This window comes from Condylura cristata, unplaced genomic scaffold, assembly GCF_000260355.1.
Source record: "Condylura cristata isolate star-nosed mole 26May11 unplaced genomic scaffold, ConCri1.0 scaffold00007, whole genome shotgun sequence".
In the NCBI taxonomy this organism is placed as follows: Eukaryota; Metazoa; Chordata; class Mammalia; order Eulipotyphla; family Talpidae; genus Condylura; species Condylura cristata.
The window spans coordinates 36498784-36522555 of record NW_004567108.1 but is presented as its reverse complement, the minus strand read 5'-3'; the positions used below and the strand labels follow the sequence as shown (position 1 = coordinate 36522555).

Sequence of the window (23772 nt, the reverse complement as noted above, 5' to 3'; positions counted from 1 at the left end):
TGTCTCCAGGAGGGAGTGTGCATGTGTGTATAGAGAGATTTGACCTGAGGCTACTTCACACTTCTTGGAGAAGTAAAACAGATTGGATTCAATTTGCCTTAGGAATGTTATTAGGACTCTGACTCTTAAGAGAGATACTTAGAAGTAACCGAGAGCCTCCCTCCCCCAAATAAATAGAAACACATTGGATTTTATTTTAAAATTGTAGTATTTCATTGTACTCTTGCCTACCCCATGTCAACACCAGGAAACATGCAGGATCCTAGGAGTCTGAGGGGAATCCCGTTCTGCCCTCATCATCTCTTGCCCTGAAGCTTTATGTCGGGCCTTGGTGGACAATGGCTGGGATGGCCAGGCATACTTGTCGCTTTCTTCTCAGAGAGGAGTTTGCTTTGCACCAGAAGGTGGAAGTGGGAGCCAGTCTGTTCCCATAAGGAGGGCTTTGATTCCAGCTCTGTGGGGCCGGCCCTGCTGGGAGATACTGTTTGCAGATCTGCACAGGGCATGAAATGTTCACAAAAGAGGAATTCTTTCCAGGCAGGTTGGCTGGCTTCTTTGGAGACTGAGTCTTAATCTGGAGAAATAAAATCCGACGATGGCTTTTAGAAAGTCATTGAAGTTCCTGAACAAAATGAAATCTTTGTGTTTTAAATATTTATACGTGCAGTGTTCAAACTTGCTCATGTGTCTAGAGATGCCATTATACTTATATAAATTGATCAGTCTGGGAAAATGAAACTGCTGTAAATAGGAACAAGGATGATAAGTTTTCCCTTTTCACTGAATGATCTTGTTTTTCTTCTGAAAGTCAATCCCTGACACTGATTTAGGTCTACTAAAGTTTGAATTGGCTTTGGTAGAATTAACAAAGGTCCTCTGTGCTGGAATTAGATGGGAAACATGCCTCTGTTTTCACTTCTCGTGTGAGAATATTATTTCCTCTGATCTTGCTTAGCCGTTACTATTTATTGTATTAACTCAAGCGAAGGATTTGATTTGAATCATGCATGCCTGGTAGTTTTTGGAGAGTGGCGTTAGGAGACTTGGCTTTGAGCCTGCCTGGTCCAGTCCAAGGATGCTTCCTGTATCTCAGGAGGGGCGGAGCCCCAGCTAGGCTGGTGGCCTTGGCAGGCAGGACATGGCCCACTTCTCTGGGATGAGGGATACTTTCCTGTTTTCATGCTTGTGCCTCGAGAGAGAAAGTTCTGCATAGAAAGCGAACCCCTCAAACCGCTCCCCCAGCCCATCTGTATCCCATTTCACTCACGCACCCTGACAGTCTGACTTATCCAGCCAGAACCTTTCACCTACCCCTTTTCTCCTCTCCCTCTGTGTACTGTTGACACTCTGGCCAACATCCTACCACCAGCTTCCTTAGCTCTTCCCATGTTTTCTGGAAGGGAGTCCTGGTGCTGAGCAGAGAAGATCTGGTTTCAAATCCTGCCTCTCCATTTCCTAGCTTTGATTCCTTGTGGAAGTGCTTTAAGCTCTATGCCAGATATATAAAATGGGGAAGACTGAACTGCTGGGGTTATTGCAAATGAAGACCTATTAATGCAGAGTTTAAAATGGAGTATAAGTGGTTGTGGAAATGAGAGGGTTGTGCCAGTAGATGGCCATTATAGGAATGAGTGCTTGACTGATGTCATCAATTTCATTTGTTCTAGCTGCACTCTGTGTGTCCCCATCAATTCCCTGCAGGCATCCATCCACATGCCTGCCCCCATTCACTGCTCTCTCACTCAGCTCTTACCTCTACATAGGCAAGGACCTCCCACTCGTGCTTTTTCACACCTATCCACCCACTCCAAACCTCCCTGGTACCCCTCACATCACTCTCTCGCAACCGTTTACTGTGTTACCTGTACCCCACCCCCTCAGCTGGCTTCTGTACCCGTAGAGACATTTCTTTGTGCCTCCAGGGCCAGTGCAGCTGAATGGGAGTGAAGCAGCAAGACTGTGTGATCATGGAGGTGGGCACGACCCTGCAGGACTGAGTCAACAGCCAGCTGAAGGCTGCCGTGGGCTGTGGAGGAAGGGAACAAGGGCTCAGTGGCTGAGCCCGAGGTGGCTGAGCCTCTGCTCAGAGGAGAGCTCTGCTCCTGGGTAAGGGGGGCATTAGGGGAGATGCATTGGGAAGAGAGTTCTAGATCTGATCGATTCAGGAAATGCTGAATGTGCATGCTGCTTCTTCTTCCTGGCCATTTTGGCTGCACTTTAGCTCTTAGAAAGATGAGAAATCAGTCCTCAGTTAAGCCTACTTAGTATTGTTGAATATTTGAGTTCAAATATAAGCTCTTCAGGAAAGCCTCATCTGACCTCCAGGAAGGTTGACTTTCTCTGCACTCCCACATGTGTGCTCATACTACACAAGATACTATTGTATATCTATGCACACATATTCACATATATTATTCTTTCCTCCAAAGAACTTACCACAATTTGTAAATGTATGTTTTTTTTTTTATTTAAAAGTTATTATTGGCTTGACCCACTAGATTGGAAGATTCCTGAGAGGGACCATGTTCACCCCATATGAGCCCATTTGAGCCCATAGTAGAGCTCACTGTGCCATTGTAAAGTCAATGAAGGAGAGCCGATTACTGGGGACCAGGTTGGCTGCACAGTCCTGGAATGATTGCTACACACCCACCACTGTGAAGTGTATTTTCAGTACTCAGGGGGTTATCAGGAAGTGTCTGCTGAGACCAGTTATATTTTGATTGAAATGATGAAATCTTTTGGGTTTGAAATATATTTTTTTAAGATTTTATTTATTTACAGGTCAGAGATGGGGAGGGTGGAGGGTGTGTGAGAGGATTCATCAGAAACAGTGGGGAACAGAACAGGCAGATTGACTGAAATACATTGTTGAGGGGAGCAGTGGGCAGGACAGGAAAGGTCTGCTGTGCCTTGTGGGTCACCTCCCTGGCCGGGGATCAAACTCATGCTGCAGTGGCAGTGGATAGCCCTATATTGCTGTGCTTTAACCAGTTGAGCCACCAGATATGGCCCAAGTTTGGCTTTGGAATTTTTTAAAGGAGATTTATTTTAAGATTTTCTTTATTTATGTATGAAAAAGCTGGAGTGCAGGCCAGAGGTGCAGGGGGTGAGAGGATTCACCAGAGACAGAGTGGGGAGCAGAACAGGCAGACCTACTGAAATACACTGCTGAGGGGATCAGCAGGCAAGACGAGTCTGTGGTTTCATGTGGGCTAGCTCCCTGGCTGGGGATCAAACTCAGGCCATAACATTGAGCCTTCAAGGTGATAGTGGTGGTAGTGCTGAGCCTTAACCCCTAGGCTGCCAGGGAGACCTGGTTTGAGATATTTTTTTTATTTCTGCAGAACAAGGAGTCTTCATTTAGTTGTTATCAACAACCACATCATGGTTTTTTTTTAAACAGCTTACATGCCCAGCATGGTATTAATATCTTAAACCAGGTAATCCAGGCAATCAGAACTGGGAGTCTATTTTCTTATGTTTCAGTGTAGTGTGTGTTTAGGAGTAGTTTTGGTCAAGTGCAAGGTGCCCTGAAAAGTCCTGGGAGGAATATGCACACTCTTTTTATCCTTTTTTCTTCCGTAACCCAAGCCCACTTGCATACATCTTTTGTCTTTTTGAAGCACACAGTTGAGGCTCAGCTGGTACATTATTAAACTGTTCACATTTAACAGACCCAGCACTTTTGACAGATAAACAGGAGCTCAGAGGTAAATTGCCTGAGGCTCTTGAAGTCAAAAGAGAGTCCCCCAGTGTGAAATGTTGTAGTTGGCAGGGAGCCCTCTGCCACAAGAAGGAAGCTTTGTTTCTATATTAGAGACAGTAAATGTCTCTTCTTTTTGCCAAAGGTGAAAGAGCACTCTCGGACTAAAAAATAACAAAATCACCACATTTCCATCCACTGGAGTAGAATCCAAGGCCTCCTAAGAGGAATGGTTACTGACTGGCAATGGCAATGCTGAGGTGGGAGGATGAAGAGGAGGGGGGGAGGCCCAGTCTGAATGGAGTCTGCACTGGAGGCTGAGCTGCCCTCTCCAGGAGCTGTGACATGCAAAGAGAAACTCAGGAAAGGAGTTCTGGAGCCCCGAGGACAGAGGAGACAGCTCCTTCAGTCCTTCTGGCTGCCTCTTCCAAGAGGGGCCTCAGCTGTGCCCCTGGGTTAGGCAGCAGCTGGGTGCTGTGGGCTTACCTGTGCCAACCCAGGGGTAGCCCTGTTGCCTCACCTGTGAAACTCGGACTTTGGCTCAGACCTCTGCCATTTTCTTTAACTCCAGACTATAAGTTCATTAATGCCAAGGCAAAGTGGAGATACAGCCTCATTCTGTTCCTTGTTACTCCAGGGATCTCTCCTGTGCCCTTTTTACTACCCTGAAAGATTTCATGGGGAAAATCCTGTTATTAAATATTCATAGGCTTTCAACTTTGGTAATGCCCCCAATTTTTCCATATGGACAGAATCTATGTTCTATATATAGACCAAAGTGAAGTGTGATTTCAGTTTTATAAAGTTGGCTAGAGAACAGAGGGTTTGTTAGACAACTAGAGTTTACCAGTTCTACTTTGTATGAAATAAGAAAACATAAATCAGCTAAGAATTTGCCTTTTTAAAGATGTGGTACATATATACAATGGAATATTACTCAGCAACCAAAAAAGAGAAACACATGTCTTTTGCAGCAACTTGGGTGGAGCTGGAAAAGATCATGCTTAGTGAGATAAGCCAGAAAGAGAAAGAAAAATACCGGATGGTTTCACTCATAGCAGGAGTATAATGGACCAGGCGAGAAAATAACAAAAATAATGAACAACCATATATCAGAGACATTTTGCGGGGGTGGGGCGGGGAATGGGATGAAAAACGGGGGTGGGGAGGTGGGGAGAGAAGTGCATGGGATTATGGTGATATGGTGATGGGAAATCCGCCGGGATTACAATTGAGATGGAAAAAAAAATGTACAAAATAATGTAAAAATAAACTGTTATATTAAAAAAAAAAAAAGAGTTGGCCCTCCCTGGTGGCGCAGCAGGTTAAAGCACAGCACAAAGTAGCTTAAGCCACTTCCGCATGAGTTCCATCCCCGCCTGCCCCGGAGGTGACCACATGGCGTGGCAGACCTCTCCTGGCCCGCCCGCTGCTCCCCTCAGCAGTGTGCTTCGTCGATCTGCCTGTTCTGTACCCCACTCTGTTTCTGGTGAATCCTCTCACCCTCCGCATCTCTGGCCTGTACCCCAGTTCTGTACGAATAAATAAATCTTTAAAAAAAAAAAAAAGTTTACCTTTTACCTGATGGGATCTGAAGTAGTAATGTTATTTTACTTTTTTTTGGAATGTCCATTCTTTCAGTTCCCTTTTTTCTGCCCTGGAAGTGAGCGAAGTCCACGGTGGACAGGTTGGGAACCACAACGCTTCAGACAGCACACACACCAGAGTTCTATCTTTAGGTGGAGACCTATCTCTTCCTCTAGTGGTGACCTCAGTTTCCTTAATTCAAGTCCCTTAATACACAGCATTACTGTTGACATTTGGGATTACCATTTCCTCATGTTTTCTCTTTGAATTTCATTCTATTTTTTCATTAATATGTGACACCTCCCAGTAAGTTTGTGGGTAGAGAGTCTCTAACCCCGGGCAGGGAATTCAAGCTGGGCTCTCATGTGCTAGGTATTTCAGTTCTGTGACCACCAGTGCCACAACTGGACCATTTTCAGAACAAGAGCTCACAGTTTGATAGGCCTCACAATTTGACTTTCCCAGATTTTCCATTACTTACTCTTTTCAGGGCCTGGCACATAGTTGGCACCCAATACAGATTGAATTAATGCATAAAAATGACCTTTTCGCTCTGCTCTCACAGTTTTTACTAAAGATAAATCACCATTTTCAAGATTACATTAAGGTCTAAGTGGGGAAAAAAGAGTGAAGGTTTGTTGTAGAATTGTCCCTTCAGCCTGAAGTGTCACAAAGCTCCTAGGGCTTATCACCCTCTATTGTAGAAATATTTGGATTTCCACTCCAGCATATACTTTCTGGGAAGGTTTTTCCTATGAGCTTAAAAACTCTAGTTTTCAGAATGCCTTCCCAAAATAGGCTAATTATGGTGATTCAAATGGCTTCAAAAACCAGGATTTAGACAGCATACAATTAGAAGCTTGCTAAATGCCTGCAAAATGTAGTTCATACTAATTTCATTACTGTCTCTTTTGATTAGAAACTGATTGCTTTCAGCCCTCATTTTCAGACTCACCTGGGTCTTTGGCAGCTGGACTAGCATCCAGGACATTCATTGGGTAGTGGATGAGCTGCATTTGTTCATACTCAGCCTATGAATTAGAATTAGTGGGATAGATTTCTGGAGACACCTGGAATAGAAATGTGGGTTCCTAATATACAGAGATTATAATTTTCGTCAGGATCCCCAAGAAAATCCTTCATAGGTTATTTGAAAAGCAAATGAGAACCACCATCTTTTGCTTTAGAAGAAAATGAACAGTTGTATTGATTGTGTACTGTATAAAATTTAGGGGACACTACTTTACAAAACTGTGTAACAGTTCAGGCTCTGAACTTGAACTAACTTTGTCAACTATGTTGTCAAACGTGCACCATTTGTAATTTGTACGAGGTAACTTCTGGTTTCTGGACCCTTCATTACTAAATTTATGTCCAATGTAACCCTCATTGCTAACTCCATTTGGTTAATAATAACAGGAAAAAATCTAGGAGTTTAGGGAGCTAAATTCACTTGTGTGAATTGGTAGCATTGGAATAATTGATACTCTTAATAAAACCTAGTTCTTTTCTGTCTTATTACTCCACCTTCCTCAACACGTGGTCCAATGTGGCTGTTGATGCTCCTGCCCTCACAGTGGCATTCCACTCAGGAGAAGAGGAGAATAAGGAGACTGACATGCCTCTTTTCTTTAAAGATACTTCCCAGTAGTTGCACAGGCTGCTTCCATTTCTATAGCATTAGCTAGAATGTAGCTCACCTACCTAAGTGCAATGGAGGCTGGCACTACAGGATAAAGGAAGAAAGGCTGCTTGGGGGAGAGGGGGAGGGAAGGGAAGGGAGCAGGAAACACTGACTAAACCTCTATCACTAGTGGAATTAGCCTTTGGAGGAAAAAATAAATCATCATATTATTTATTTTCTCAGGACTCCCAATGAGGGAGTTCTTGGATAAGTTTGGATTCTCACTGATAGCATACATGTACACATGATATCCATGTATGCTACACGATGATGGGTCCCTGACCCAAATCCATTTCATTCATTCAGCACCTGACACTATCAGTGTCTAGCATCTGTTGGACAATTAACATGTGCCACACACAGATAAGACTTCCTGAACTTTATCATGTTTATTCCTCACTACTATACTGTATAGTTATTGAGACCTAGAGAAGTCAACACATTCACGCTGCAAGGAAGGAGACAGATTAGAATTTGAACCCAGGCACCCTTGTCTCAACAGTAGAGTTCTTAACCCCTATGCTACCACCTGACTCACTTCCCCTTTTAGTGAGGGTAGACTGCCATGGCTGTGGCCTCTGGAAGTAGCACAGCCTTATTGTGGACATGCTCATTAAAGTGGAGAGATGCCTCCCTGGAGAGGGGTAAGGAAGGGTGATTTCAGTCAGCAAGGAGCTCATCTGAGATCCCCATTTTCTTTTGGTGCTCTGCGGGTTCTGTGTAATACTTTTTTCTGTTCTCATAGGCTGGACCCTCATCAATGCAGTATTACTGGTCCTGTGTCCTGCCCTGCCCCATACCTGGAATAAAGAGTGTCTCTTCTTCCCTTTCTTCTTTTGCCAGAATCAGTATAAGGAGTGGTGTGTTAGAGCTGAGTTGGGCCAAGCAGCCTACTCTGTGTTGGTGCTAATGGGCCAAGCATGTGTCTCACAGATGGTTGGCTCATTGGCTATGCCCTCTGTCATGGAGTCTGGCCATAGTTCCTTCTGGAAGCTGCCAGACCCACATTAATTATGGCTCTGCAGTTTTCAACAAGCACTGTGTTAGTTCTCTGGCATTCAAATATTCTGTGACAGTCACAAAAACCTTATTCATCTTGAGAACACAAAAAATTCCTCTCTAAGAAAATCTTCCTGCCTCCGTGCATTATTACTTTTTCTCATATTTGCCTCTCATGCGCTTTTCAATAGCATGCTCTCTTCTCCAAGATTCCAGTTTGTTTCCTTGAGTAGAAATTTTATCAGCAAACATCAAGCTCCTTTTCTAGTATGTGATATTGCCATCTAGTATGTGAGGTGAGGCTGTGTGGTGGCCTGAACCATTAGGCTGGCCCCAGAACTCAGCATTAATTCAAGTGTCACCTGGAGGGGCCTTCAATGGCCATCCTGGGAAATTTGCATCCAGACCTTTAGGTAAAATTTGTGTCCTTGCTAACAATCCTGTTTCACTGGCTCAGGAGTCCTGACACATGTTAGTCATTTAAAAGTTCACACCATTCTCCTCAATCTTTTCTTATTTTCCTGTAAAGCAAAACAAGGAAGAACATTTTTTGGTAATTAGAATTCTCTTACTTAACATCTCTTTCTTCTTTCTCTAATTTTTATTCTTTCTTTTTCCTCTTTCCCTATGTCTTAGCTTCATTCTCATTTTCTCCAGTCATCTATGGATTTTGCTAAGGTAACTTTCCAAAATTTCACCTTTTTTCCTGTTCTTTAAATTGTTGTTTTCACATTTTCTTTTAAAATAGAAATTTTCATTGGTTCTATTCTTAATGCCTTAGCATTTTTGATTTTTTTCCTAGATGAGAATAAATTACTTTCCACCAAATGAATTAAGTGCGCTTTCTTAACAAATCTAAGATGTGAGAGTCAGATGAACTTTGGAAATTATAAAAATGCATATATGTATATATATATATTTAGGATCCCTAAGCACATTCTTCACGGATTATTTTTATATATAATTAAAGGAGACCCCAGAAATGCTAAGAATTGGTAAGCCTGGTGATAGCTGGGGAAATCTGGAGTGGAAAGAAGATTTATTTTTTATATATTGATATTTAAAAGTTTTGTTTTTTTACCAAAGGCATTTATTATTTTTTAATTCTTTTCACTACTAAGCAAATCTTTATCTAACATAGAATGACTCCAATAAAACATTTAAAGAGATGATTGAAATATCCTTTCTTATCTCCATTTATCTATCTACCCAACCACTCAGTTATCCATCATTAAATGCAGTGATTCAGAGACAAATCTGGCTTATGCTATTTTAATTTCCATCAGCGTTGGTGTATGTTACTCCTGTAGACTGTTCTGTGCTTTGGCAGAAAAGCTGTTTAATGTTTCCATTGACTGTTGAAAAAGACCTGGACTTTCCAGATCCCCAGCCTTTCCTATGGAAGCCTGAGAACATCCTTGTCCCAGTCCAGAGTGTGCAAAGCATGCAAGTTTCTTAAAGAGATCAAAGTAGTGAGGTGTGAAGGTGAAAAGAGAGCTCTCATGCACTCTTCTCTTCTTATCTTGGTATTTGGGGGTTTGATCTTAGTGGATTCATCACTGTTCCAGGAGATGAGTGCAGAGAAAAGAAAAAAGCACAGTGCCCTCTGCTTTTAAGTTGACTGGACCTTCTCCCTCCACTCTTCCCATTTCTGAGACTCTCTGGGAATTAGTTTCAGTGGGAATAAATTAAAGGCTGGGGTGGAGAAGGCCCAGCATTTTACAATATCTGATATAAATGTGGATAATTCATACCTTCCTTTCCTATGCCAACTTCTGTTCACAAAGCCCAGATACGAGAGAGAGGTCTTGCCCTTTACCACGGCCAAGCTTCCAGGACGGGAGCAGGCCGACCCACGATGAGGAAGTATGCATTTCTCTGCTGCCAGTTTCTTCCCACTGGATTTGAAAACCAAGGCCATAGCATTGCTGACCTACTCCTTGCCCAAGCCTTGACTCTTATCATGCCCTTTAAATTGTTGTCTTCACAATTTATTTTTAAATAGAAATTTTCATTGGTTCTATTCTTAATGCCTTAGCATTTTTGATTTTTTTTTTCCTGGATGAGAATAAATTACTTTCCACCAAATGAATTAAGTGCTCTTTCATTAAGATTCACTTTCATCTAAGTGAAAGGCAAAAATAGAAGTCATTCTGTGTACAGAAAGAGAGAATAGATAAGACCTTCCCAGCCTCTTGGTGAGTGGTGTGCTCTGCTTGGCCTTAACTGTACAACCTCTGTGGGATAGATTATCTGGAACCTGAATACTTACTTTCACTTTGAGGTTTTCTCCTTTTTTTTTTTTTTTTGATTCTGCAGGAAGACAAAAGAACCTTTGAAAAGTCAGAAAACAAGACATCAATCAGGCACAGCCCTACTGGGCTGAACCTGACTGTAGTGGCTTAAAACAAAATGTATGGATTCCTGTTCTCTCCAGTCCCTTGGCCCTAGAGCTAGGCTCCAGTTTGCTCTGCTCACTAGGGAGCAGGATGATACAGCGTCAGCCATGGGGATCTTATTACGAGTCTCTGGGCCCCAGTAAGATTCTGCTGTGTTTTGTTTTATTTGAAATTTTACTTATTTTTTTTTAAATTGTATCTTTTTTATTGAAATAATGTTTTACAGCACTGTATGTGATTTAGGGTGGAGGTGCATTGCTCTTCAGATGTTACTGTACCATGCTCCTCTGTAAAATTTTGATATGAGAAAATCGCACACCCAAAAGAAGAATGGAGGACACGGGTAGAAAGTAGGAACATTAAAGGTGGCTTTGTTGCTAACATTTCCTTAGCTGAGGCATCTCCTTTGTCCTATGGTGGGTGGTTAAATATAGGTCAGCAGCATGGGGCCTGATACGGCAAAATCCCTCACATTTCCTGTGTCTAGATGGTACTCAAGCTTTCATTCCAGATATTTGCCTCTATCTTGAGTGACCAAAAAAAAAAAAAAAAAAAAAAAAGATCCAGTAGTAGATAACATTGGAAACATAGTCTTTGTTATCACCTTATCATGTATGTCTAGAGAAAAAGGTGTATACTCTGGTAAGAGGCAGAAAATGCCTGAGATCATCTAATAAAATTACCTTTAACTTAAGAGCATGATGAGAGCTTCAGGGACACATCAACCAACTTTACTCTGACATTCAAGCCAAACCACAGTCTGGAGAGGAGGAATATTTGGAATCACCCTGGAACCTGGTTTAGGGTCAGCTGAGAGCTAATGAGTGCAGAGACAGAGGCCAGATCAGAGTCACCAAGGAGCCAGGAGCCAGGCACACATGGCTCAGGTGAGGTGGGCAGGGTATAGTCAGTGTTAGAAACACAGCCCTCCTGCTGGCAGGTCCTCGAGTGTGTGCCCAGTTCTTCCCACAGCCCTCACACTGCAAGAGTCCCAGGAAAGTCAGCTTAGGCCCCAAGGGTGATGAGAACTCTGTGGATATCAGATACTCATGGGAATCTATAATAAAGGGAACTTTACCAAGGATGATTACTTTCACTGAGTCACATTGCAAATGTGACTTGTAACCTGTAAGGAAATTAATGTCCCAACTGAATACGCACTAAGGAAACAAAGATTTAACAGTTGACTTGTCACTGGTAAGTCAACCTGATTTCTGGTGTTCCTTGAGAGGTTTTGGGGTAAATCAATTTATTTCCTAGTCAAAGGCTCATAGTTCAGGGTTTCCACTCCAGGGAGGATTCCCTTAAACCAGCTCACAGTTTAGGGGTTCTTCTCAGACATGGCTTTGGGTGCTATCTGTTGTTCCATGAAAGACAAGTGGGATACAGACCCAGACTCTATTAGATGATTCCAAGCCATGGAATAATTTCAGCCAGATTCTAGTGGTCAGTTAGCTGGAGTCTTTAGGTTTGATTTTTTATGATTTGACTAAAACTTACCAAGTGAGGAAAGTTTGTTTGGATAAATAGCTTTTAAAACAAAGAAGCAAACACTGTCCATGGTAAAACTGTCTATTCCTAAATTGGGCCTGGGGCTAAGAACCTTCTGGGTTTTATCTCTCAGAGGAAAGAATTCAACATGGAGACCAGCATTAGGAAGCCAAGGAAGAGATTTACTGACATAATAATTAGGACAGGAGAGCTCTCAGAGCAGAGAGGGGTCCTGAATGGGTTGCTACTGAGGTGGCAAGAAGTGGGTGTTTACATGGGGATAGTGGGCCAGGCATGGGGGTTGGGCTGTTGGGTATCTCAGTGTTGTGTCTCTTGCTGATTGGTTGGGGGCCATGGGGTCTCCTAGGTTACTGAGGCCCACTGAGTCTCTGAGGTTACCTGGCCTGCCTTCCTGAAACCAGCTTTAATGCTGTGTGATTGTGTTGGCGTTCTGAACATTCCATTTCTGATTGAGTTGGGGGCAGCCTGACTCCAAGCGATTGTTTCTCAATCAGATTAATAAAAGGGCTTAAGGCATCTGGGCTTGGGAGGTACCTGGCTCCAACCATTTGTTCCTTATTCAGACGGATAAATGGACAGATTGATAAATGGGCTTGGGGCACCCTGCTCCTAACTGACTAATTGTACCCATTTCCTAACATCCTCATTCATTCAGAGCTTTTTCCTGACATGGATATCATGAGATGTGATCAAATTTTCTGCTCAGAGGTTGATTTGTGTTATTGGTTTCTGATAGTTGATCCACATGCCTCATACACCCCCAGGTAAATTATGGCACTTTTTAATTACTAATTCTGGGGACACATTTTCTTTGGAAGATAAAGCATTGGAAATATTGACTGTTGATCACAGTTTCTGAAGAGATTTTTTTTGTTGTTAAGCATTGGAAATATTGACTGTTGATCACAGTTTCTGAAGAGATATTTTTTGTTAAGATTTTTTTTGTTGTTAACCCACTGGTGGCGCAGTGGGTTAAAGCACTGCACTGAGAAGCTAAAGCCACTTCCTCATGAGTTCGATTCCTGCCTGCCCCGGGGGTGACCACATGGTGGCAGACCTCTCCTGACCGGGCTGCTCCCCTCAGCAGTGTACTTAATCGATCTGCCTGTTCTGCTCCCCACTCTGTCTCTGGTGAAGCCTCTCGTCGCCCCTGCGCCTCTGGCCGGTACCATAGTTCTGTATGCACAAATAAATATTTAAAAAAAAATAAGATTTACATGGCACTTATTAGGCACATAGTATCCTGTGAAGTCTTTGGGAAGAATGGCTTGCTTTCTGGAAATGTCTCTGGACTAAAGAAGTGATTTGGAAATAAAGTGCACCTTGAGAGCTCTTGCCATGGGAATGAGAGATGTCTCAAGTGTTTGTCGAGCTTTATTGTACCCTTAGAGCTCTGCAGGCGAGGCTCAGTCTCCAAGCCATGTGCATGTTTGATGGAGTTTATAATCTACTTGGCAGGATAACAGTGACAGTCACAATCCGATTACATTGTAACTAGGGAAATGCTCTGGCACTAGGGAGTTTGTTGGCTCTTGAGCAACCAAGTGACATGTTGATGATGGTGTTTAAGAAAATGAGTTTGGCAAGGGCAAATTAGGAAAGGAACAGGATTCACTTAGGAGTACAGTCTTTATACAGGAGGTCAGCTCCCTGAAGTAGCTGCCCCTCTAAAGGCCTCCTCAGAGAACCTCACCTCCTAGAGATCAGGCCCTCCTTTCTGTGACATCTGTTTGCTCCCTCATATGCAATAGTGTGTCCCCTTCTGTGTAGATGCAAATCCTGTGGAGAGTGGCCTCCCCTGTCTATGCCCCTGCACCTTTCCTGCACCTCTTAGGGGTTAGGAATCTAGTGATGACTGACCTATCAAATAGTGCTGGCCTGGGGTTCCCAGACTTCCATCAGGGCAGTTTCCTTGAAGCTGAAGTGCGGGATGGTTCATGCTTAAGTAATGGAGGGGCAGCAGCAGCAGCAGCAGCAACAGCAAGGGGACGAGAGAGCTTAGTGAAGGGCAGATCCTCATTCCAGACCAGCAGAATCAGTGTGCATTTTTAAAAAAGATTTGTTTATTCATGCATACAGAACTGGGAGACAGGCCAGAGGTGCGGGGGTGGTGAGAGGCTTCACCAGAGACAGAGTAGGGAGCAGAACAGGCAGATCAACGAAGTACACTGTTGAGGGGAGCAGCGGGCGAGACAGGCGAGGTCTGCCAGCCATGTGGTCACCTCCGGGGCTGGGGATTGAACTTGCACTGAGTGGCTGAGGCTCGCTTGCAGTGCTGCACATTAACCCGCTGCGCCACTGGGTAGGGACAGCGTGTGCATTTTAACAAGATCCCCAGTAAAACTTGTGCTTCAGATGTAAGAAGCGCTGGGCTACAGTAATGCTACCCTGACACTGAGAAAGTTGCACAGCTCTGCAGGATAAGACGGTTACCCTGGGCCAGGATCAGATACTCCTTTGGTCCTGGCAAGTGCTGCAGTGAATTCAAACCCTGGATACCCTCAAAAAGCACCAGTGAAGGTGTCCAGAGGCATTTTCATACACTGGGCTTTTAAATCTAATAGGTATCAGAAGATAAATGACTTGCAAGCACAGTCAGAGAGAAAAGTCAGTTAGACCTGAGATCATGATGAGAAGAGACATCAACATGTGTTTTTGCCTCTGATCTTGTGTGCTTGGTACAGGACAGAGAAACTTCCGTGAACATGACCACAGGGCTCTGTTTGTCTGGCTGCTCGGGACCCTGTGACTCAGGCCACACCAATGTTGCATTTGTATGAAGGGCTGGGGCATGCGGGTTTCCTAGAACCAGCTGGTGAGTTACAGTTTTTAACAGAATGTCCTTCTCCCTTAAGATGGTAGGGCACAGTCAACAGAATTAACACTGCCCTGAACAACAGTTTTTCCTTAGCTGTGGCTCTTAGAGAAGATGTACAGCTTCTTTTTGGTGAGTGACTCAGTCAATAATGGTCCCATTTATTTAGCCTAGAAGGTTTCAATGCCATCTTCCTGTTGGAAATTTGAGAAAGTGTAGGCATAATGTGTATGTGTGTGCTTGCTTGCAAGTGTGTATAGATAGGAGGGAAGGATACTCAATCATCTTATAATTATAAGATAATTCACAGCTAAGAACTGTCTTCCTCAAAATGCCACTTTGTCCCAGTTGGGAAGCTGCAAGTTAGTGTATTTGAAAATGTTAACTCTAGGTTGAGAGAATAGAGCAAACAGGCTGTTACTTTGCTAGCTGGTGTTAATGCTAAAAAGCACTTGGCCAAAGACCATATTATTAGTGAGGATGCTTTGAAGACATCAATAAATTAGGTGATCTTAAAGCTGTCATGTAATTAAACCATTCAAGCAAAATAGAGGAACATCTGCCATTATTTTCACTGAAGCTGTATTATCTGATGTGGAGAACATAAACACATGGATCAGACCACTGATCCAGGATTCAGTTTTGTGGTAGCAACAGGAATGGTGCATGGGTGATGCCTGCCTTCATTGATTTTATTTTCAGAACACTGGGGTTGTTCCCTCAATTGTGAATTCAGTCTTTCCAATGAAAGAAAGTCCCTCAGAACTCTAGGGAACTGAGAGGCAGTCTGTTGCAGTGCTGAATGGCGTGTGCTCTAGTCAAGACAGTGGGCCGCTTGGCACTCCGGCACTGACGACCGTGAGCAAGGTCTACCACCTCATGGTGCCTGTGTTCTCATTTGGTAACTACAAAAGAAAGTGTCTATGCCACAGGGCTGTTGTGGACTTTGGTGAGTAACAGTGCCAGGCATATAGCAAGTACTTAATAAATGTTACCTATTAATGATAAATTTTATCCTTATTTTTTCTTAGAAAATAACCATCAGTACTGAAATAAAACTGAAGACCTGAGAAATGTTCAGTTTCACAAGTGCCTAAAGGAAATGTATTTAGATGATTTCCCATTCAGCGTTCTGTCCTTTTAAATTCAGTTCTTCTTGCAGTCATTTTGATTTTCCTTTCATCTGTGATGATGGTTGTGACGGGAACCTCTGCAAGATGCAAAAATGGCTTTAGACTTTTAACCACTGGAATGAAAAGTGACATAATAATAAAAAAAAAAAAGATCTACTTATTTATTCATACAGAACTGAGGTACAGGCCAAAGGTACAGGGGTGGTGAGAGGATCACCAGAGTGGGGAACGGAACAGGCAGATCGTCCAAGTACACTGCTGAGGGGAGCAGCAGGCGAGACAGGAGAGGTCTGCTGTGCCATGTGGGTCAGCTCGGGGCCAGGGGTGGAACTCACACTGAAGTGGCTGCAACTAGTTTGCCATGTTGCGTCCTAGCCCGTTGTGCCACAAGGGACAGCCCAAAAGTAAAAATTTTTTAAGGAAAGTTGTACTCGATTCTTTTCGGTCATCTGATGCAGTATTTGTGATAACAATCTAGGAGTTAGTAAAATAAATGTTTACAAAAATGATGGTGGGGGGCACTCCCTAGTGGCGCAGCGGGTTAAAGCACAGCACCGAGAAGCTTAAACACTTCTGAGTTCGATCCCCGCCTGCCCCGGAGGAGATCCACATGGCATGGCAGACCTCTCCTGACCCGCCCGCTGCTCCTCTCAGCAGTGTACTTCGACGATCTGCCTGTTCTGCTCCCCACTCTGTCTCTGGTGAATCCTCTCACCCTCCGCATCTCTGGCCTGCACCCCAGTTCTGTATGAATAAATAAGTAAATCTTTTAAAAAAAAAATGATGGTGGGACTGGAATCATGGTATATGGAAAAACCAAGGTTAGAATTGGTAGACCAATTTCAAATCATGGTCTTGCTATGTCTAAGTTCCCACATTTCAGTTTCCTTCCCTATAAAGTGGGGTGTCTACCTGTTTAGTACTGTTGATGAGAGGATAAGTGAGCATGCCTGTGAAATACCTATTTCACATCCATACTATTGAAATTATCAACTGTTATTAGTCGTATAGAAAAACTGGCCTTAGAAATTTATTAGGCACTGTTGGTTTAAAATAACACGTGTTATGCAAAAGACCAGAAATGTCTAAACCAAATGTTTTCTAATCTCTAATTATAGGTGATTTTCTCTGTACTTTTTGGTACTTTCCATTCCCCCCCCCCCATGAACATGCATTACATTTGTAATCTGGCAAAATTATGAAATTAAATACCAATTTCTGTCAGTTTAGATTTATCTATTCATTACAATTCCTTAAGCTGAGTATGAAATGTGTTCCAGGTAGAGTCTGCTTGGTTCCTGTGAATTCATTGGGGGTGGATAGGGAAGGGCTGGGGAGAAGCTTGTGGTTTGGGTATGCATGACATGAGGTGCTGGCTTGTGCTTGTTGAAACTGATGAGTAGCTGTGTGCCACAGTGGTAGATGGGCCAGAACCCAGAATAAAGGTTACATAAGCAGCATCTAATACTCTCTAAGACACAGATATTTCCATAATTCAGAAAATCCTTGGTGCGCCCATTAGAAAATGGGGTATTTGTCTATTTCACCTTTATTTTTTGATGTTAACAATGTGAGGTAGTAAGAAATTATTTCTAATTATTTATATATATAAAAAAAGATTTTTTATTTATTTATGTATACAAGCACTGGGATGTAGGCCAGAGGAGTGGGAGTAGGGGGTGAGAGGATTCACCAGAGACAGAGTGGGGAGCAGAACAGGCAGATGTGCTGAAATACACTGATGAGGGGAATAGCGGGAAAGACAGGAGAGGTCTGCTGCACCATGTGGGTCAGCTCCTTGCCCGGGATCAAACCCTTGTTGATAGTGCTGAGATTTTAGTCCCTGAACCACCAGGGAGGCCCCTGTTTCTAACAATTTAGAGCACAGAGCTAGATTGTGAGCAAGCTGGAAGAGGCTGCAGGTTAAGTTCATCCATTTCTGTTAAAGATGTGGAAATTAATGTCCTAGACAGATTCTTCAGAACTGTTTTTATGTAACCATAAATACTCTGTGATGAGGCTCCTGAGATTCATTTAAATGGTGTATCTGGCCCAATATAGATATCCAGCCAACATAAGAACATTAGAAGTCTGGTCTTTTTCTCCAAAATCAGTTTTACCCAGATGGTTTCTTCCTATTGGCTAGCCATTAAGAAATCTCTGCCCAGGCCAGCAAGGTTTGTCCAGGCCCAGGACACCATAGGACAAAGTTCAGGTGTTTAGAGAGCATAGTGCAGATTCAATGCTGTGGTGTTTCATGAAATGCAAGAAAGGACAGCAGAAAAACAATCATTCCAACAGGACATTTTTTTTTGATGTTTCTACAACCCTGTTTTTGTATGAGGAGAATACTATTGCCTATTAATATTAAAGAATAGTCATAGGTATTGTCATTTCTCCTATTTTTAATTATTCAAGTTCTGGAAAAATGAACACAAGTACCCTAAAGTTACTCTGTGATAAAACTACTACTACTCTTGGTCTTTATCATTTCAACCCAAAAATAAAAACACCTTTTTTCTATTGGTTTTGGTAATTTTTAATGTTAAACTCTCAAATTTTACTCAGTAGCACTGGAAATTATTTAGCCGTTGTGAAGTAATGTAGAGAAAGTAGGATTTATATACTTTGATGATATAACCATGGTGGGCAGAATATATTAAAAATTAAGTCCAGTTTTTTTATTTATTTAAAAAAGTTTTACTTAATTGCTTAAATAAAAAATAACATTAAAATAATTCTACATATAGTTACAAAGGATGGTATGGTTTGAAAAAGTCTCTTGTAATTTTGTGAAGGTGAACATGATGGATCCATGATGTTCTAAGAATTAAAGACTTCTAGTACTTTGTAAAACACTTCTATGAACATACTTGCTTTAGTCAACCACTTTTATGGAATGAAAGCTTGTGAGAGATGGGGTGTGAGTTGATCTGGTTCCAAGAGATCTGGAAGTTGAGACACCACTTTCAGGATGAATGGTCCGGGGATATTTTGCTGCAGTAGCTTGAGGAATGGTTTGCTGAAAAAATAAAGGTCTGTCTTTATATTCCATAAAATTACATGTCTTAAATATAATTTCATCATCTATAATATAACAGACATTTGTTAAATATTCCGTAGATACAAGTAATGATTGGGGGATTGATGGGGAAAGCACCTTTTCAAAATATGGAATTCTTTTCCATAAGGAGCCCAACTCAGACGGATGGACTCAACACCCACAAACTGTATAGAGCAGCTGCTTCCAGAGCATCACAAAAAAACCGGGGGAGTCACTCCTTAAAGAGGACTTAAGTGGAATCTTATGATGTTTACAGACATTTAGAAAGGGCCTTTGTGGTGTTTGGAATAAGGGTCACCACAGGATCTCCCCTCATTCCATCTATCTTCCTCCTCCCTGTATCTGACTTTTACAACATACAGTCCAATCCCAAGGACCACATGGAAAGCCCTGAGGAGTCCAGGCTGATCATTACTTCAAAACAGAGTAAAGCACATCCCTCACATTTCACCTAAGAACTGAGTGAATCCTCTATGGTCACACAAGAGTGTCCTTCCCAGAGGCCTGGCATTCCCTTAAGTGGATTACGACTTTATATACAGGGAAATAACCAGATGCTAAGGACACACAGTGAGGGGAGGATACACATGCCATCTCAGAGCTCAGGAATTATCCTGGACATGAGCACTCATGCATTAAAGTTAGTGCACATCTGACTTCATCTATACATGTAATATGTAAAGATACATAATATATATGAGTATACATGACATGCATATGTACATGCTATGTAAGATGTATAAGCTTTCCTATATTATACCAAATACAGTTTCTTAGTAAGCAATAGTGGGATTTATTATCCAGGTTAAGTTCTCAGTCCACATCACTAACTAGTACACTAGATTCCTACAGGGTCATCTTTACAATGTATAAAGTTAAATTATATATATTTGACAAAAACACACTGTGTATTTCAAAAACTATGATATATAGCTTTTGCTTTGAAAAGTGAATAAAACCTCTTAAAACAAAGGTCTCATGTCAGATTCTACTTTAAAGTAGGAAATACTTTAGGCATTTTATATAAATGTTTCTTTGTACATAAATAACTACAAATAACCATTAAAAATGGGATTCTTGCAAGTAGTATGAAATTGTGGTGTTAACTACCTAATCTGACCATGTTAGAGGAGCTATTTAATCCTTGGGGAAGATGGGCAAGAGAAAACTGGAAATAATTCACACCATCACTGACATTACGGTTTATGAAGTATGTCAGAGAATGAAGAAGCCCCAGGAACAAGAAACTACCCAGCAGGTGGGGCTAAAGTGTCAGAAACCTGATTATTGGTTTATCTTTAAGTACAGTTCCTGGTAATTCTAGACCTCATTGCTGGGATAAAATGAAAGATAGCACAGAAGATTGACATAGTGTCAGTATGTCTGCCACATAATCCAAATTAGGTAATAATGGAGGCAGTTTATTGCTATCTAATTCATGGTCAGTTACTGAAGAAGCACAGCACAGAATGGATAAGCAGAGTTTGAGAGAAAAATCAGAGCACACCTGTTTTAAGTCTTAAGTTCCTTTATTTCTGTAAATATGAATTCCTATCATTAGCACAAAAATAAAGATTGTCTAAGTCATAGTAAACATTCTCTCTTTGTGCCTCATCTCAGTCTCTTCTTTCTTTATACCAATGTGCTGATAAAAACGAGCTCATTTTCATTTTTTATAATTAACCTCATATATCAAAACACATTAGAGAAGTACTCTAAGGACCTTCAGACTTTGTTAACTTATGAAGCCAAAGATAACACTCCTTCCTCTGTGTCTATCTGTAGTTGCTTCCTCTATTCTTAGTCTTCTATTTCACTGCCCTGTACTGTACCTGAGGCTAAATGTAAATAATCAACCCAGCTTCCTTGATTTAATCATCTAGCAAACACCTAGTGTCCAGATGAAAAGGATTTAAAGCCATTCTATATTATCTTTTTGCTAATACACTGTCATACTAAGTAGACAGGAAGGTTATCTAATATTAAATTCATATAGAGGGCATTTTCTTTTAAAATTAATCCTTGTTCATAGAGGCAGAGGACTATGGGGGCTTTGGTGGTGGGGGAGCTATGATGACCACATCTAAGGGGAGAAATCCTGTCAGCGATTAATAAGGATGTAAAACTATGGCATTTCATTCATTAAAAAAAAAAAAGAAGAAACCATACACAGAATTAAAAGATATTATACATCAGGAGGAAAATGTTGGATTGCTATGTAAATGTTATTACCTTATAATAAAGATCACACAAAGGAGATAAACAGCTCATAAAATGTTTAAAAAGTTAATGCACATTACATTTCTCAATTAACCAAATGAGTTCCGAATTAACCAAATAATTCCGAATATGAAATCATCTTCCATGTGTCACATGAACTTTCCCTTTAGGTCTCCAGATGTGTCAAGGGTTCAAAAACAGGAAATTACACACTGCTTATGAGAGGGGAAGTGGCCTCTGTGTTCTGGTGAGCTAGAGCTGGTTGAGAAAAATGCTTCAGAATGTTTACTGTGACTATACCACTCATCCTTGAATTCTATGCCCAGATTTAAACCATTTAAATGTTAAAGACGTGATGACAGTTGTTTTAAACACGTAGACAGAATGCTATTATAAGAAGGTATTCTTATATGAAAATGGTTTATATATGATATTGAGATGTAAGAGTTCTCTATGTGCCATATGAGATATATAAGATGTATTTGATAGACTGCTTTGTGAGTATTAATTATAGTATTTCTGAAAACCAGTTAAGAAAATCCTGGGTCTCCCTGGTTGCTGAGGGGTTAAATCTCGGCACTACCATCTCAATCTATGGCCTGAGTTCAATCCCAGGCCAGGGAGCAAACCCACATGGCACAGACCTTTCCTGGCCTGCCCACTGTTCCCCTCAACAGTGTATTTTGGTAGATCTGCTTGTTCTGCTCCCCACTCTGTCTCTGGTGAATCCTCACTCCCAAACCCCCTTTGGCCTATATCCCTGTTTCACTTTAAGGAAGTGTTCTTGTAACTTTTCAAAATTAAATTTTGTAAGAAGTAATAGTGACATACCATGTACTCTTCTGTAATAATTTTATTAAGTTAAAATTTGCTTAAGGTTTTATAATTTGTAAGATATATCTATACATCTCATTTAATTTTCACATTATCTTATTTAAACCTGAATACTGGAAATAATGCTAGGAGCTAACTACTCTTATTGCTCCATTTACACAAGAAGTCTTTTGTTTATTTTTGGATAAATTTCATGCAATCTCTTTTATATCACAGACAATCACTGCAATTGAATTCCCCTTCCAACTAGAAATACGCTCACAATTTTATTGGGAAAAAAAGGAAAAGGCATAAGACATGGAAATGAAACAAAAGTTAAAATTATGAAAGCAGGGATGTGTTTCTTGTAATCAAGTATCTGCTAGATGCCTTTTACCCTTGTAGCCACTAGCACAGTGAATTACTTTTTATATCTGAAAACTATACTACTGGGAAGAAGCAATGTTTCTGAAATTAATTCCCTAGGAAATGTAAATTTAGAGCAGGTTTGACAATTTCTAAGTATATAGAAGACTGCAAGAGTAGAAGGCAGAATAAGTATCAGCCATTATGAATTTTAATCTATTCAACATGTCAATTAAGTGTTGTAGCCATATATTCTCAAGAAAAAGAAATTTTGATCACAGGCCATCAAATGTGTACTCACCACTGTCACTGGATGATGTTTTTCCACAACAACCGAGCTCATGGGAGGAGAAACTCCCATTATAGCTAAACTGCTACCAATTCTATTTTTTGTAGCAAAATCACATCTCCCTGTGATCCGAGCTGTAATTGTTTTTCCAGCTTTCTGTTGTGCAGATGTCACAACTCTGGGCACATACTGAAAATACAAAGTAATATCTAATTGGTAGAAAATCCCTGGCAAAATCACTGGTACCTTCTATAACTTAGGAAGAAAATACACAGGCACTTAAAATAACTGTATATTCAGTGTTCACAAGGAAAAATTAAATCTTAAAACAATGAGACTATAAAGCCAAATATAAAGTCAAAATACCTTCATTATATATGGGATCTTAGCAACTTTCAAAATCATTTATTTTGAAATAATTATAAATGCAAAGGTAGGTCAGCCCTGTGTGTTCTCAGTTGCCTGCAATGATTACATCTCATGTTATTATAGCAAAAGATGAAAACCAAGAAGTGGACATGGGCACACATCTGTTACTTCACTACATGTGCAGATTTCTTTAACTGTCACTGCAAGCAAAATACAGAACTACTCTGTCGCCACAAAGCTTACCATCATGCTACCCTTAAAGTCATGTCTATCTCCCTTCTCCCACTGTTTAGCCCTCAGTAACTATTTGCCTATTTTTATGAGCTCTTGATCCTTATGAATCAATACTATCAATAATAACCCTGCTTTTGGGTTGTTTTTTCTAATCACTTTGTTCAAACATGTATTTTTTTGTGCATAAAGTAACCTTTTACTTCAAATGAAAGGTTTTTGTACTAATTTATATCTAAATGTCTCAGTTCTTACCATATTATATAAAACACATTAAAAAATTTTATAATAGTTTATTTTTACATATTTTTGTGCATTTTTCCATCTCAGTTGCAATCCCCTTGGGCTTCCCATCACCAAATCACTCATGTGCCATTACCATAGTCCAGTGCATTTCCCTCCTCCCACTGTTTTTGATCCCACTCCCCACTCCACCCCCACAAAATGTCTCTGTATATAGCTGTTCATCATTATCATTTTCTCTCCTGTTCCATTATATTCCTGCTATGAGAGAAACCATCCGGTATTTTTCCTTTCCTTTCTGGCTTATTTCACTAAGCATGATCTTTTCCAGCTCCATCCATG

At 41.1% G+C, this 23772-nt stretch overlaps 1 protein-coding gene across 5 annotated transcripts in view; it reads right to left on the bottom strand.

The window, feature by feature from the left end:
• Positions 1-15773: 15773 nt before the first annotated feature.
• POC5 (POC5 centriolar protein) overlaps positions 15774-23772 on the bottom strand; it is a 32923-nt gene continuing 24924 nt past the window's right edge. For 4 of the 5 annotated variants that reach the window (XM_012721700.1, XM_012721702.1, XM_012721703.1 and 1 more), the window contains 2 exons: positions 22600-22776; positions 18560-18857 (listed from right to left, as the gene is read on the bottom strand). In XM_012721700.1, the coding sequence (XP_012577154.1) occupies positions 18714-18857; positions 22600-22776 (321 nt within the window). In that variant the 3' untranslated portion in view covers positions 18560-18713. Of the gene's footprint in view, positions 15913-18559; positions 18858-22599; positions 22777-23772 lie in introns of those variants that run through there. The other variant, XM_004678200.2, reaches the window with a different exon arrangement.